Source organism: Pelophylax lessonae (genome assembly GCF_965119305.1).
Source record: "Pelophylax lessonae genome assembly, chromosome: 13".
Lineage (NCBI taxonomy): Eukaryota > Metazoa > Chordata > Amphibia > Anura > Ranidae > Pelophylax > Pelophylax lessonae.
This window is the reverse complement of record NC_138780.1, coordinates 60,079,738-60,094,334: the sequence shown is the minus strand read 5'-3', so window position 1 is coordinate 60,094,334 and position 14,597 is coordinate 60,079,738. Positions and strand designations below refer to the sequence as shown.

General features: G+C 45.2%; 1 protein-coding gene across 1 annotated transcript in view; it reads left to right on the top strand.

The window, feature by feature from the left end:
- The window catches only part of RTF1 (RTF1 homolog, Paf1/RNA polymerase II complex component), a 588,556-nt gene that overhangs the window by 168,965 nt on the left and 404,994 nt on the right, over nucleotides 1-14,597 (top strand). The window contains exon 5 of the mRNA XM_082242851.1: nucleotides 8,767-8,887. Coding sequence (XP_082098977.1) covers nucleotides 8,767-8,887 — 121 coding nt within the window. The remainder of the gene's footprint in view (nucleotides 1-8,766; nucleotides 8,888-14,597) is intronic.

Below are 14,597 nucleotides of genomic sequence, written 5' to 3'. Positions count from 1 at the left end.
CACAATTGGAATTGGTCAGCATCAATGATTGAAGCTCGACATGTTTTACTATACTTTGCTCCTTCAGGAGCATACTTAATAATTCGAGATGAATAAAAGAATAGGTATATGTTACAATACACTCAATTCTCTAAAGCCGAAATTAAGTTTATACTGTTTAAAATATAACTGTTGCAGTGGAAGCATTTTGTGATCAAGAAAACCTGTCCTGGTGAGATCTAACAGCTTAACCACTTTACCACCGGAGGATTTTGCTGTCTTCCGTCCAGGCCACTTTTTGCGATTCGGCGCTGTGCGACTTTAACTGACAATTGCGCGGTCGTGCGATGCCGTACCCAAACGAAATTTATGTCCTTTTTTTTCCCACAAACAGAGCTTTCTTTTGGTGGTATTTGATCACCAGTGCAATTTTTACTTTTTGCGCTATAAACTAAAAAATAGCGTTTATTTTGAAAAAATAACTATTTTTAACATTTTCTTTATATGAAATCCCCCCCCCAAAAAATGTAAAAATCATCACATTTTTTTTTTTAAATTTTTGGCCAATTTTGTTTTCTGCTACCTATGTTTGGTAAAAAAAATCGCAATAAGCGTATTTTGATTGGTTTGCGCAAAAGTTATTGCGTTTACTAACAAAGGGAAAGATTTCTGTCATTTTTGGTGGTTTTTTTTTTTTTTTTTTTTAACGCGTAATGGCGGTGATCTTCGATTTTTTTTTTTTTTTTTTTTTTTTTTTTTGCGGGACTGCGACATTGTGGCGGACAGATCGGACCCTTGACTGACATTTTTGACACTTTTGGGGGTACCAGTGACATTACTGCAGTAATCAGTGCTATACATATGCACTGTTACTGTAAAAATGACACTGGCAGTGAAGGGGTTAATTTTTATTGGAGAGGGAGGGGTTAATGTATGCCTGGTGCTTACTGACGTGTGGGGGGGGGAGGTGACTGTGTGAGACGGGACAGATCGGATGTCCAGCTATGCTGAACACTCCGATCTGTCAGTCCCTGTCACTATGGAGATCCGCCCACTCTGTTTACACAGGCGGGCGGATCTCCTCACTCGATTCCCCGACGATCGGGGCAGAGCAGCGGCGATCGCCGCCGCTCCTCCCCTGGCCCGACTCCCGCTGTGAATGAAAACAGCGGGAGCGCGCCTCCGGCGGTGCGCAAGCGCCGCCTACAGGGGGAGGAGTCCAGCGACGTAGGTCTACGTCGCTGGACGGGAACGAGCCACTTTGCCGCAGTACGCTCAATGTGAGCGGTGGGCAAGTGGTTAAAGCACACTTGTGCATTTCCTTAACACCAAACCGCCTTCCTACCTTCCCCATATTTTGACATTCTTTGTTGCTCTACCAAACCATTCTATATTGAATGCTAAAAGTAAAAAAAATGCGATTTCTTTTATGTCCTCTGACAGTCGCCGCCCGTTGAGTTAGACTTCACGAGTGGGTAATGTGCCTCTCTGCAGGAGCAGGCTAGGCGGTGAAAAGGTTAACAAAAGCCTTTACACATAAAACACCTCTAGGGGGCTGTTCCTCAGCTATTACCCATCAGCCACTAGGAGCTGCTCTTCAGTTTTATGCTGCCTAGTGTTAGGAGTAGGCTAGGTCTTCCCTGCTGGGACCTAGTGTTTTTCTTTATATTTTTTTCTTGAAAAGTGTTTTTCTTTTTTCTTTGAAAATAGCTTTCTTTTACGTCTGACAGTCGCCACCCGTTCAGTTAGCCTTCACTATTGGGTAATGGCGCCCTCTGCAGGAGCAAGCTAGGCAGTTTTAAATGTTAAAAAAAACTTTCTACACTTACGCACACCTCCCCGGGGCCGTCCCTTAGCCACTATCCTGATCCAGTTACCACTGCCCCTCAGTTTTATGCTGCCTAGCGTAAGGAGTAGGCTAGATTTACCTGCTGGGACCTAGTGTTTCAGTTTTTTTCTCTTTTTTTTTTTTTCTTTAAAAAGTGTTATTTTCTTTGCAAATAGCTTTTTTATTCTCACTCACTATCGCTTGTTAGGGAATTCCTAGAGGACTACAAGCGACAGCAGAACGGGGCCTTGCACTGGATAATATAAATCCTTATGGAGTCCCAGCCTGCCATTGAGCATTGCAGGTCATTGGTGCGCCCTGGCCTCGACACGACAGTGCCCCTTTGAGATGGGGACGAGCCTGCGGAGTCACTTCGCTGGTATGTCTCAACTCTGGAACGCCCCTAAGTTGCTAGCATCCTTCCTGGCTGACGGCACCCCCGCTCTGGGTGGGAGGTGTTCCGTATCAGAGCGGTGCCCTGAGTTCGCTGGACTGGTGAGTGATACTACCCTTGGGTCCCTGTGGGGGCTATTGTCTGTGGGGGTGTTCCGTGGGCCCACTCTTGGGGGATGGCAGTACATGGTGGCTTCTGTGGTATCCCTTCCTGGCCCTGTGGTGCGGCCCCCTTCCTCTCTGCCCCTGTTGGGGGCTCTCGACGGTGTATACTGCAATGTCTGGGGGTGTGGGGGCTCCCTGCATCCCGAGGGTGCTTTTTGGGGATCCCTGTGGGTGCCAGCATGTGTATTTTTTTTGCCTTGTCGCCGCTCGCACGGCCGCCCTTTTGGGTGTGGGCAGGCTGTTTGGGCCTCCTTCTGTGGGCAGCAGCCATTTTAGCTCATTCTGGCTCTGGTTTGGGTGCCATCTTGGATTAGGGTGACCGCCTAGTAAAGGCGTGGCCATTTTGCCAGTGCTTCCTCTCATTGAATCTCGGTTAGGCACCATTTTTCTGTGGCTCTGGGCGGGCATAGGCCTCTAGTGTGTGAGGTAATTTCCTCCCTCTCTCTCTCTCTCTCTCTCTCTCTCTCTCTCTCTCTCTCTCTCTGTGTCTCTCTCTGTGTCTCTCTCTGTGTCTCTCTCTGTGTCTCTCTCTGTGTCTCTCTCTGTGTCTCTCTCTGTGTCTCTCTCTGTGTCTCTCTCTGTGTCTCTCTCTGTGTCTCTCTCTGCGTGTCTCTCTCTGCGTGTCTCTCTCTGCGTGTCTCTCTCTGCGTGTCTCTCTCTGCGTGTCTCTCTCTGCGTGTCTCTCTCTCTCTCTCTGCGTGTCTCTCTCTCTCTCCCTGCAGCAGCGTGGATGTGGCAAGTTCACTAGGGCATTGTGGGGGGGGGGGGGGTTTGGGGAGATTTTATCAGTTTTTTTCTTTTTCCTGAAATCTTTCTTCTGGTACCTGTAGCGGTTTCTGAGGGTCTCCACTAGTGTTGCAGTTTTGCAGTGGGGGTCCGAGGGGACCGCTGATTTAAAGGGCCAGCGCTCCACAAATGTTTTATTGTAAAAATGGACTCCCTGGATAGCAAATTCCCCACAGTCCTGGTTGGTGCTTTAGGGACTCCTGAATCCTCTTCCATGGCCTCATTATCTGCTGTTCTTGCGACTTTGGCATCCAAGGTGGGTCAGAAAGCACTTCTCACTTTGCTTTGGTGATTGTCTCTCAAGCTGTCACTGCATGATCCAAGGTGCTTCGGAGCACCTTGGTGGCGGAATCATCCTCTCCGTCTGCCCTTGACATGGTGGATCAAATGACCCAGGACGGGATGTACCTGTGTGACGCAGCCTTGGACGTGGCTCCATTAGTCGCATGGCTGTCTGCGGTCGGGGTCGCGGTCCGCCGCATTATTTGGCTGAAAAGCTGGTCGGCTGACCAGACAGTCTTTTTGGAAGCGTGATGTCCCTTATGTGGGGAGTCGTCTTTTTGGGGACACTCTGGATGAGTTGATCAAGGCGCTTACTGGGGGTAAGGGTACCCTTTTGCCCCAAGCATCCAAAGCATCTATGGCCCTTCTTTTAAAGTTTAGCGTGGGTCCTTTCGTGCCTTGAGCACAGGATAAAGGAAAATCCTTCAAGGTGGTCACAAGCAGCCATGGTCGGGTAAGCCAGAGGCCGGTCGGGCCGGTTCGGCGGACCAGTCCACCTCTTCCTGAAGGGACGCCCTTGCCTGTTTCAGGGGTGGGGTGACATCTGTGTTGTTTTCAGGAACCCTGGTTGTTCAGAATTCAGGACAGGTGGGTTCACAAACTGATTTGTTCAGGGTACGGGATCGAGTTTCGATCTCACCCTGCAGACAGGTTCTTTCCATCAAATCTCCATCTGACTCCCGATTTGTTTCAGAGATCTCATGGGGGCGGTACAAGATCTGCTCGCCCAATGAGTCATTGTGCCAGTGCCTTCACGGGACAGGTTTTGCGTTTTTTATTCCAGCCTGTTCACGGTGCCCAGAAAAGAGGGCAAAGTGCATCCAATCTGGACCTGAAGTCTCTGAACCGTTTTGTGAGGGTTCTGAAGTTCCGGATGGAATCCATCTGGTCGTTGGTGGCATCGTTGAGTCCAGGGGACTTCCTGGCCTCCATCCTTTAAGGTACGATTGGTGTGCTCATGGGAGATCACTCCAAACAGTGCCACATCCCAAATGTATACATCAAAATGGAAATTCCCCTTGGGGTGGGACTTTTAAGGCACGAAAATGGATACAAAGAAATATAATAATGATAGTTTTATTGAAAAATAATAATAACACATACAAATACAAATATAAATGGTTAAAAACAATTGGCAAGCTTGGTATAATTCATACAGTCAAATGGACAGAAGGGTACCGCTCTATTGAGGTATGTGCCCAACGCGTTTCAAAGATATAAGTCACAACTCCTTCTTCAGGGGCAACCTTAAAGCAGCGGTCTGTAAATGATCAACCATATGGGTAATTAATATATTTGAAAAATATTTGCAAATATATGGTTTATACAGAAAATCAAGTAATACTGTATTGGACATTAAATGCAGATTAAAGTCATCCAGATGAAATGTCCATATATCAAAAAAGATACAAAGGCAAAAGAACACTTACAGAGTCTGCCGTGTAACTGTTTAGAATATATGCCTGCCAATGAAGTTAAAAACAGATGGCTGGGTGGGTCTCATCGCTGCATTTGAGTGCTTCTTTAGGGAGAGTCGATAATTTGAGAAATAGAAGTATTTATAAAAGCATCCTCCAGTTAAGTGCGCCCATCAGCTGTGAGGCTGACTGGGGGCAGCTGAAATCCACAAAGCAAGGGAAATCTGCCAGATGAGGAGAAAGAGGGTGGGTTTGTGGAGTTTTATAGGTAGAGTTGTTTTTATAGAACATCAGCTGATTGCCCTGCTGAAAATCAAATCTGCCGCAATATGCTGCACATGCCTTTTCAACTGTGAAAGAGATCATATAAAGGATAGCTGGTCCTTAGTCATAATTGTCTCTAGTGTTAATGTTGTTAGATAACAATAAAAAGAAAAGAAAAAGAAAAAAGTAGATTTGCATAAAAAAATCCTAATTCTGAAAAGGATTAGAGCGGTATTAACAATGGGGACCCAGTGGTTCTGGCATGTGCAGCAATATTTAAAGGCAGATAAGAAAGCAGGCAATTTCAAAAAATAAATCCGGGTTTTATTACCTTGTTTGTTTGGAGAGTTTGGCAAAGGGTTGTGCAGCAAGCGTCCACCTTCAGCGAGTGAATGGTATGTTTCACTCTTAGAAGGGGAGCTGTCTATAAGAAGGCTGTTGATTAAGTTTAGATGCAGATCAGCTGGTGATACTTACTTTGTGTCCTCCGTTCGGTCAGTTCCCTATTGGATTTCCTGGTGCGCAGTCGCCGCACAGACCTCCCGCCGCACATGCGCACTTGTGGAGTGCAGCGGAAGTTCGCGCGGCAAATGCGCTCCACCGGCACGGTCACTTCTGCTGGCGTGGAACGCAAACGGAAGTGAATGGGCGAGTCCACAGGATCTCATAGAGAGCCAATGGTCTACAGCCCAAAGGCGGACTACCAAATAAGGTGTCCGCCCCCGTGCCGGGCTGTCACCCGGGCACAATGTAACTCAGAAGAGGATGCCGTTTAACAAAGTGTAAACGTATTTATGTTATAATATGGTTAGGGGAATTTTTCCACAAAGAGATTCAACCTAATGCAGGGATGGTAGCACATCAGCCATCTGTGACAAGTACAGAACAACGAGTCCTCCCATGATTTGTATTTTAGGTTTAACAGAGCCTAAAAAAAATGACAGAGAATAAACAATGAAATTTTTTTTTAATAGATTACTATGTTTAAGAAGTAAAAAATAAGAACCATCATTGCATTAAATATCATACAGTGATAAATATTGGTTATTGACATCTCTGTGTATCAGCAGGGTATATGGCCAATTAGGGGATTTGTAGATTGGGTAGAAGATAAGAAGTAAGTATCACCAGCTGATCTGCATCTAAACTTAATCAACAGCCTTCTTATAGACAGCTCCCCTTCTAAGAGTGAAACATACCATTCACTCGCTGAAGGTGGACGCTTGCTGCACAACCCTTTGCCAAACTCTCCAAACAAACAAGGTAATAAAACCCGGATTTATTTTTTGAAATTGCCTGCTTTCTTATCTGCCTTTAAATATTGCTGCACATGCCAGAACCACTGGGTCCCCATTGTTAATACCGCTCTAATCCTTTTCAGAATTAGGATTTTTTTATGCGAATCTACTTTTTTCTTTTCTTTTTATTGTTATCTAACAACATTAACACTAGAGACAATTATGACTAAGGACCAGCTATCCTTTATATGATCTCTTTCACAGTTGAAAAGGCATGTGCAGCATATTGCGGCAGATTTGATTTTCAGCAGGGCAATCAGCTGATGTTCTATAAAAACAACTCTACCTATAAAACTCCACAAAACTCACCCTCTTTCTCCTCATCTGGCAGATTTCCCTTGCTTTGTGGATTTCAGCTGCCCCCAGTCAGCCTCACAGCTGATGGGCGCACTTAACTGGAGGATGCTTTTATAAATACTTCTATTTCTCAAATTATCGACTCTCCCTAAAGAAGCACTCAAATGCAGCGATGAGACCCACCCAGCCATCTGTTTTTAACTTCATTGGCAGGCATATATTCTAAACAGTTACACGGCAGACTCTGTAAGTGTTCTTTTGCCTTTGTATCTTTTTTGATATATGGACATTTCATCTGGATGACTTTAATCTGCATTTAATGTCCAATACAGTATTACTTGATTTTCTGTATAAACCATATATTTGCAAATATTTTTCAAATATATTAATTACCCATATGGTTGATCATTTACAGACCGCTGCTTTAAGGTTGCCCCTGAAGAAGGAGTTGTGACTTATATCTTTGAAACGCGTTGGGCACATACCTCAATAGAGCGGTACCCTTCTGTCCATTTGACTGTATGAATTATACCAAGCTTGCCAATTGTTTTTAACCATTTATATTTGTATTTGTATGTGTTATTATTATTTTTCAATAAAACTATCATTATTATATTTCTTTGTATCCATTTTCGTGCCTTAAAAGTCCCACCCAAGGGGAATTTCCATTTTGATCCATCCTTTAAGGATGCATATTTGCACATCCCTGTCTCCGAGGGTCATCAGCGGTACCTCCGCTTCGCAGTGGCAGAGGAGCATTATCAGTTTGTGGCATTGCCCTTTGGTCTTGCTTCGGCTCCCAGGGTCTTCACCAAGGTTTTGGCTCCGGTGCTGGTTTTACTGCGTTTAAAGGGGATTGCGGTCCTCGGTTATCTGTATGACCTCCTGTTAAGGTCGAGCTCGTATGCCACCTTGACGAGCGATCTGTCGATCACGGTTCAGACGCTCCTCTTTGCCTGGTAGGGGACTCCGGACGTTGATCTGTTGGCATCCCGTCTCAACAAAAAGGTAGGAAGGTTCATGGCCTGAACCCCGTGATCCTTTTGCGTATGCCACGGACGCGTTGGTGGTGCCTTGGCACCGGTATCGGCTGATTTATGCCTTCCCTCCGATTCAACTGTTATCTAGGTTCCTCCACCTGTTGGCGTCGGACGGCTGCAGGTCATTCTGGTGGCCCCAGACTGGCCGCGTCGGTCTTGGTACGCAGACATTGTGCAGATGGTTGTTGAGTCTCCCTGGTGGCTTCCGCTGAGAGACGATCTTCTGTCTTGGGGGCTGATTTTCCATCCTGCTTTACAATCTCTGGCTTTGACGGCGTGGCTGTTGAAAGCTAAGTCTTGAGAGACAAGGGTATCTCGAATGCTTTCATTCCTACCTTTTATTGAAGGCTCGGAAAGCTACCTCTAGGAAAATTTATCATCGCACCTGGAAGGCGTATATTGCCTGGTGCGAGTCGCAAGGGTTTCATGCCCGCTCCTTTTTGAAGGAAGCAGGAAGGTGTGGATCAGCGATTGGCGCTGGGCACGGTCGTGGGTCAGTTGTCGGCCTTTACCGGATTTCTTCCAGTTTCCCTTGGTGACTTAATTCCTTGATTGGCTCCTTTACTCAAGGGGTGCGTCATCTGGCTACCCCGCGGAAGGCTCCTTTGCTTTCATGGGGACTGACTTTGTTTTTTTGTCTGTTTTTCTTACAACAGCCTCCCTTTGAGGACATCCGAGAACCAGCTCTGCCTGTGTTGTCCCAGAAAGTTGGTAGGCCAGTCAGCAAGCCCCCATGCTTTCACTTGAGTTAAGGTCTAAGGTACTTTTGTAAGCCGGGGCAAGGTAAAGGTGAGTATTTGGTGCTCGGTAGGGAGTAAGTAACAAAGCAAAGGTTCGCTTTAATTACACGTGTGCTATAAAAGTCTATAGGTAACTTAAATATCACTTTCATGCAAACTGTGGCCCTTCAATTATTACACCCCTGGTTTGATTGTAATATACATTTTGATTGTTCCCATTGTGCTTGTGTGCTTACAACATGTTTGTTTTTATTTCATTTTTTTAAATCCTTTTAGCTTTGAGATAAAGCAAAAACTTAAATCTGCAAAGAAGAAAGAGAAGAAAGCAAAGAAGAGAAAGATCGATGAGGAGCAGGAAAAGAAAAAGCAAACGCAGATTGTGGAATCTCAGGCACAGGTATTTACACTCAGGAGATTGTCACGGGGGTTTACACTCTGTAAGAAATTTAGGAGGTTACAAAAAGTATATCCTCGGTTTACATTAGTAACCTGCCTAAAGCTTGTAGATGATTAGCATCCAGTTCTGGACTTTCTCTTGGCATGTGAAGAGAATTTATAGACTCCTGGTGGAACATTTGCTTTAGTTTAAAGCTGAGTTCCACCCAAAAGTGGAACATCTGCTCATTTGCTACACAGTATGTGTAGCTGCTGACTTTAATTTTTGGAGGGGGAGGCTGGAACACCGCTTTAATATTTGGTCCCTTTTACATAGTTACATAGTAGGTGAGGTTGAATAAAGACAATAGTCCATCCAGTTCAACCTGTGTAGGTGTGTGTGACTGTAATCATCTAACATAGCCCTTTATCTCCTGATCCTTGAGATGTAAGTCTAAGAGTCTTTTGAAAGTCACCATACTACCCGCAGAAACCACCTCTTGTGGTAGACAATTCCACAATCTTGTAGCCCTAACAGTAAAGAACCCCCCACGTTGCCTGAGGTTAAAACGCTTCTCCTCTAATCGCATTGTATGTCCTCGAGTCCTCATGCAATTCCTTCGAATGAACAGCTTTTTTTCTAAGCTGAGATCCCCATTAAGATATTTATAAATTGCTATCATGTCCCCTCTCAGACGTCTCTTCTCTAGGGAAAATAAATTGAGCGATTGCAGCCGCTCTTCATAGGTAAGGTCCTCCAAACCCCTAATTAGTTTAGTTGCCCTTCTCTGGACTCTCTCCAGCTCCAACACATCCCTCCTGAGGACTGGCGACCAGAACTGGACAGAATACTCCAGATGCGGTCGGACCAGAGTTTTATAAAGTGGAAGGATTATAGTCTTATCTCTGGAATACATCCCTTTCTTTATGCATGCTAATATTCTGTTGGCTTTGGAAGCTGCCGCTTGGCATTACATGCTGTTGCCTAATCTATCATCAACCAAGACTCCCAGATCTTTCTCCATTTTTGAGTCCCCCAAGGGTTCCCCTCCTAACATGTATTGTGTTTTTATGTTTTTGGTCCCCAAGTGCAAAACCTTACACTTCTCCACATTAAACCTCATTTGCCATGTCGTTGCCCACTCCGTAATTTTGTCCAGGTCATTCTGTAGGATATCTGCTTCATGCTGTGCCGTTATTGCCCTGGCCAATTTTGTGTCATCTGCAAAAATTGATAACGAACTACTGATCCCGTCCTCAATGCTGTTTATGAATAAATTGAACAAGGTTGGTCCCAGGACTGAGCCCTGGGGCACCCCGCTTACTACCTCAGCCCAGTCTGAGTATGCGCTGTTTATTACCACCCTTTGGACACGGCCTTTTAGCCAGTTCCGTATCCAAGAGCAAACCCTGCTGTCGATACCTGCAGACCTTATTTTATAAATTAAGCGCTTGTGGGAAACTGTATCAAACGCCTTAGCGAAATCCAAGTACACCACATCCACTGGTCTGCCCCTATCTAGCTCACAGCTCACTTCCTCGTAGAATGCTAAGAGATTGGTTTGACAAGAACGCCCATTTGTAAACCCGTGTTGGTTACTACTGATGATGTTGTTGTCTTTAGCATACTCTACGATATAGTCCCTTATCATCCCCTCCAGAAGTTTACATACTATTGATGTCAAACTGACAGGCCTATAATTTCCCGGGATATGTCTCTGGCCCTTTTTGAATATCGGAATCACGTTAGCCTTCCTCCAATCCCCTGGTACATCTCCTGTCCTAATACTGTCAGCAAAGATTAGGAACAGTGGTCTAGATATAACCATACTGAGTTCCTTGAGCACTCTCGGATGTACGCCATCCGGGCCTGGTGATTTGTTTGTGTTAAGTTTATCCAGTCTTTCCCTGATTTCCCCCTCTGTTAGCCATAGTGGCAAGTCCTGTGTATTACTACTAACCATACAGTCATGGTCAGTGTACCCCTCCTTTTCCTGCGTAAAGACTGACGAGAAAAAAGCATTCAGCACGGTTGCTTTTTCAGTGTCCTCTGTAACCATCCTCCCATCATCGTTAATTATGTGTGCAATATGCTCTGCCCTAGTTTTTTTGCTGTTGATATATTTAAAGAATTTCTTTGGGTTTTTTTTACTATCCTCCGCTATTTGTCTCTCAAAGTTGATTTTAGCCATCTTGATTTCGTGTTTACACTTCTTATTTTCCTCCTTGTATTGCTGGAAGGCCGATACTGTGCCCTCTGATTTATATTTCTTGAAGGCCAATTTTTTTCCCCTAATAAGTTTTTTAACGCTACGGTTTAGCCAGCCAGGTTTGGCTTTGTCTCTTCTAAATTTATTCCCCATAGGAATGCACTGCAAGATGCCTTTGCTTAATATGTTCCTAAAGCATTCCCATTTTTCCTCAGTGGTCAGGGATCCCAGGGTTTGGTCCCAGTTTACCCTTTCCATCATTGAGTACAATTTTGGAAAGTCTGCCCTTCTGAAGTTTAGGGTTCTTATGTTCCCCACTTGCCTTTTTATATTGTTATTTATACTAAATGTGATCATCCTGTGATCGCTAGAGCCCAGATTTAATATTTATATGTAGATTTACAATAAAGGGTACATTACAACTGGGTTATATGCCGCTACCTTGGTTATTGGACACTGGCAAAAAAAAGACTGAAGTGACATCTCCATATATACCCCCCCGACACTCTCAGGTAGCCTTAGCTTTTGTCTGGTATCCAATATGCAGTGGACCTTTTTCACTTTGAGACAAACTCTCTGGAGGTTTCTCTTTCTCTCGGATATTTCACACAGATAATTTGACTTATCAAGATTCTTACTGCATTATAGCCACTGTGGGTCCTGATGCAGCTTCTGGAGCAGTTGATTCTTCAACAGAGCATTGAGAAACCCTGTCTGAAATCCGCCAGATGGAAGTTGCAGGGCCAGCCTGTAATGTTGCTTTTATGTACTGGTTACTGCTGTGGATGTCACCACAGCAGTATTTTTAACCAGAGGTTAAAACCAGAATGAGGTATGTTCCTGTTACTCTTACCTTTTTTGAAGTCTTCTGTGGTGTGTACAGGATGGAAGCCCTTTAAACATCCACCCCAGGGTTCTCTAGACCAGCTTCAGGGCGTGTGGAAGTGCCCGGGGTTGATTTTAAATTTGTTGCCAGCTGTTTCTTTTAGTATGCCTGTTGTGGCTCTGCTGCACTTGTTTGCCCTCCAAGGGGTGCCTTGTGCCCCTGTGCAACCTCATTTTCAATTGGTTTATTGCAGCTGTGAGCCCTGCCTCCCTCTTCTTTCCAGATGGGATGTCAGGTTACTGTAGCCTACAAGTTCTTGGCATTCCCCCTCTGCTGCTGCAGAGGTCATAAGTAACCCTTTTGAAGGGGATATTCGTAAGCACGACTATTCCATTCAGATCCTGAGTACCCTTTCCTTTGACGGTTAACACCCCCGCTATGTGTCTCTGCCTTCTGCTGGCCTGTCTGCCAAACTAAATACACCCCTTTTCATCCTAGAGCAGAATTTTCTGACAAGGTCAGATTTCTTGGGCAGGCTTTAACTGCTGTGGTCCATGCCATGCCCTTAGACTTCCCCCTCCTGAGTCAATCCTTGATTTCTCTATCGTCCATTGACATACGCAGCAGCTATGCTTCTTGACCATTGGGTTATGCTGCCCCCTGCAGGAGTAGTACCAGGCAGGAAAAGCAATTCACCATGCCTGCAGGGGCTGTCCCTATAGGCATAACCTCACACACCCTGTTCCAGCAAGCCAGTTGGTTTCTGCCTAGTGAAGGAGTAGGACCTAGGTTTCCTGCTGGGACTTCGGTCTCAGTTTTTTATTCTTTTAAGAATTTTTTTGTTGTATTTTTCTTTACTCTAACGCTAGCTAGTGTCAGGGGGATCCTCCTGGTGAACTACAAGCGACAGCCGGCTGAGATTTCGCATTGGATAATCTAGATCCTTAAAGTCTTCCAGGCTGGCCTACGAGAGTGAGCAGGTTATTGTCCCGCACTAGGCTTCGCCACGACAGAGCCCCGTTTTTGATGGGGACGAGCCTGCGAGTGGATGTCTCGCCAGGACGCATCAACCTGCAACGCCCTGAGTCATAGCATACCCCTCGGCTGGCAGCACCCCCACTCGGGGTGGGAGGTGGTCTATCTGGAGCAGAGCCCACCCGGTCTATGGTATGGTGAGTAAACTGAGCCCCCTTGTGCCTAGTGGCCTCTGGGGGAGTGATGTGGGTGCACTCCTGGGGATAATAGGACCCAGTTTTCCTAAAAGATCCTACAAGAAAACAAGACCTTTTGCATTACCACTTAAAAATGTATTAAAATCATAGAAGGGTAGCGTACAATATACTTAAAAACATAGGATATGAACAAGCATGTAGGAAATTGGCACCGCTCTCTTCCAGGACACTTCTCTACTGCTGGATAGCATGATGGCATCCTCAAAACCTGACGTGGCTTACGCGTTTCTGGGGAGGACCCTCTTCCTCAGAGCTAAAATGGCCTATCAGGATTCCAGCCCTGCCCTCCCTGCCCCCCGTATGGGTGCGCTATATTCGATGCCTGGCGTCCGAAGGGGGGGGGGGTATACAGCACTATCTTACCCTGTGGAGTCTTTTTAGTCAGATCCCTGGTGTGGCCTTGTATCTGGGTCCTGACCACATGGCAGCGTTCGGCTGCCATCTTAGGTGTGAGCATTGGCTCCCTGTGTGTGAGGTGATGTGGCCATTTTCCCTGGGCTTTCCTATACAGGTGCATTAGCACCATTTTGTTGTAGCCTGGAGCTACACAGGCAGTTCGGCCTCTTGTGGATTGTTACTTCCTGGGACATTGCTTGCTTTGCTCAGTTCTCCATGTTGCAGACGTTGCTGGTACCTCTGTGAGGTGGTACAGTATTAGGGGTCGGTTTTGAGCATTCCCTGCGCACTTTTCTGCCTGACACTTTCTAAAGAGGCACTCCGAGTACAGCGCAATCGGGTGGTGCGGACCGCGATCACGAATTTAAAGGGGCAGTGCTTGCTCTTTTTTTTTGGTAACATTGCAAAACTGAGTCCCAGGTGGTAAATTCTCCATCAGACCCCCTCAGTGCGACTGCCGGTACGGCACGCAGTCCATAGTATCTTTCCGCAGCATTGGAAAATCGGGAATAAAAAGAAAAGAGAAGGCGCCTGGCCCTTTAAATAAAAGATTGTTGAACCTGCTGCCCTTTTAATTGTAATAAAACAATAAATAGGTATATATCATAGGTAAAAAGGCGCTGGTAATCTTAATATATCACGTGTTATAAAAATTAATAGGTGATTTAAAGTGTAATATATGTGATTAAAAATTGCTACAAATATATATATGATCTACTATTGGTGCAATTAGCAAAGAAAAGTGCATACCAGTGCAATTTCAATTCAGAAGTGTTTGTGCTTCTCAAAGTAAATTAATCCACAAAGGTGTGGATCAGTGAACCAATAAATAGATATATAAAGAATTCCATACAAAAATCACATAAGAATATATAAAAAAGTATAAATATATAAATGTGCTCCAAGTAGTGTTTAAAAGTCCAGGCAATAGCATGCAATCAAAATTGTGCTTGGTGAATTCTTATTAATCCATTCACAGTGCTCCAGGTGCTGGGATGTGACAACCGTGGGCTCTTACCAGCTAGCAGTAGGTCACAAGGACCCCCAACGTCTGTGATCCCTTTATTG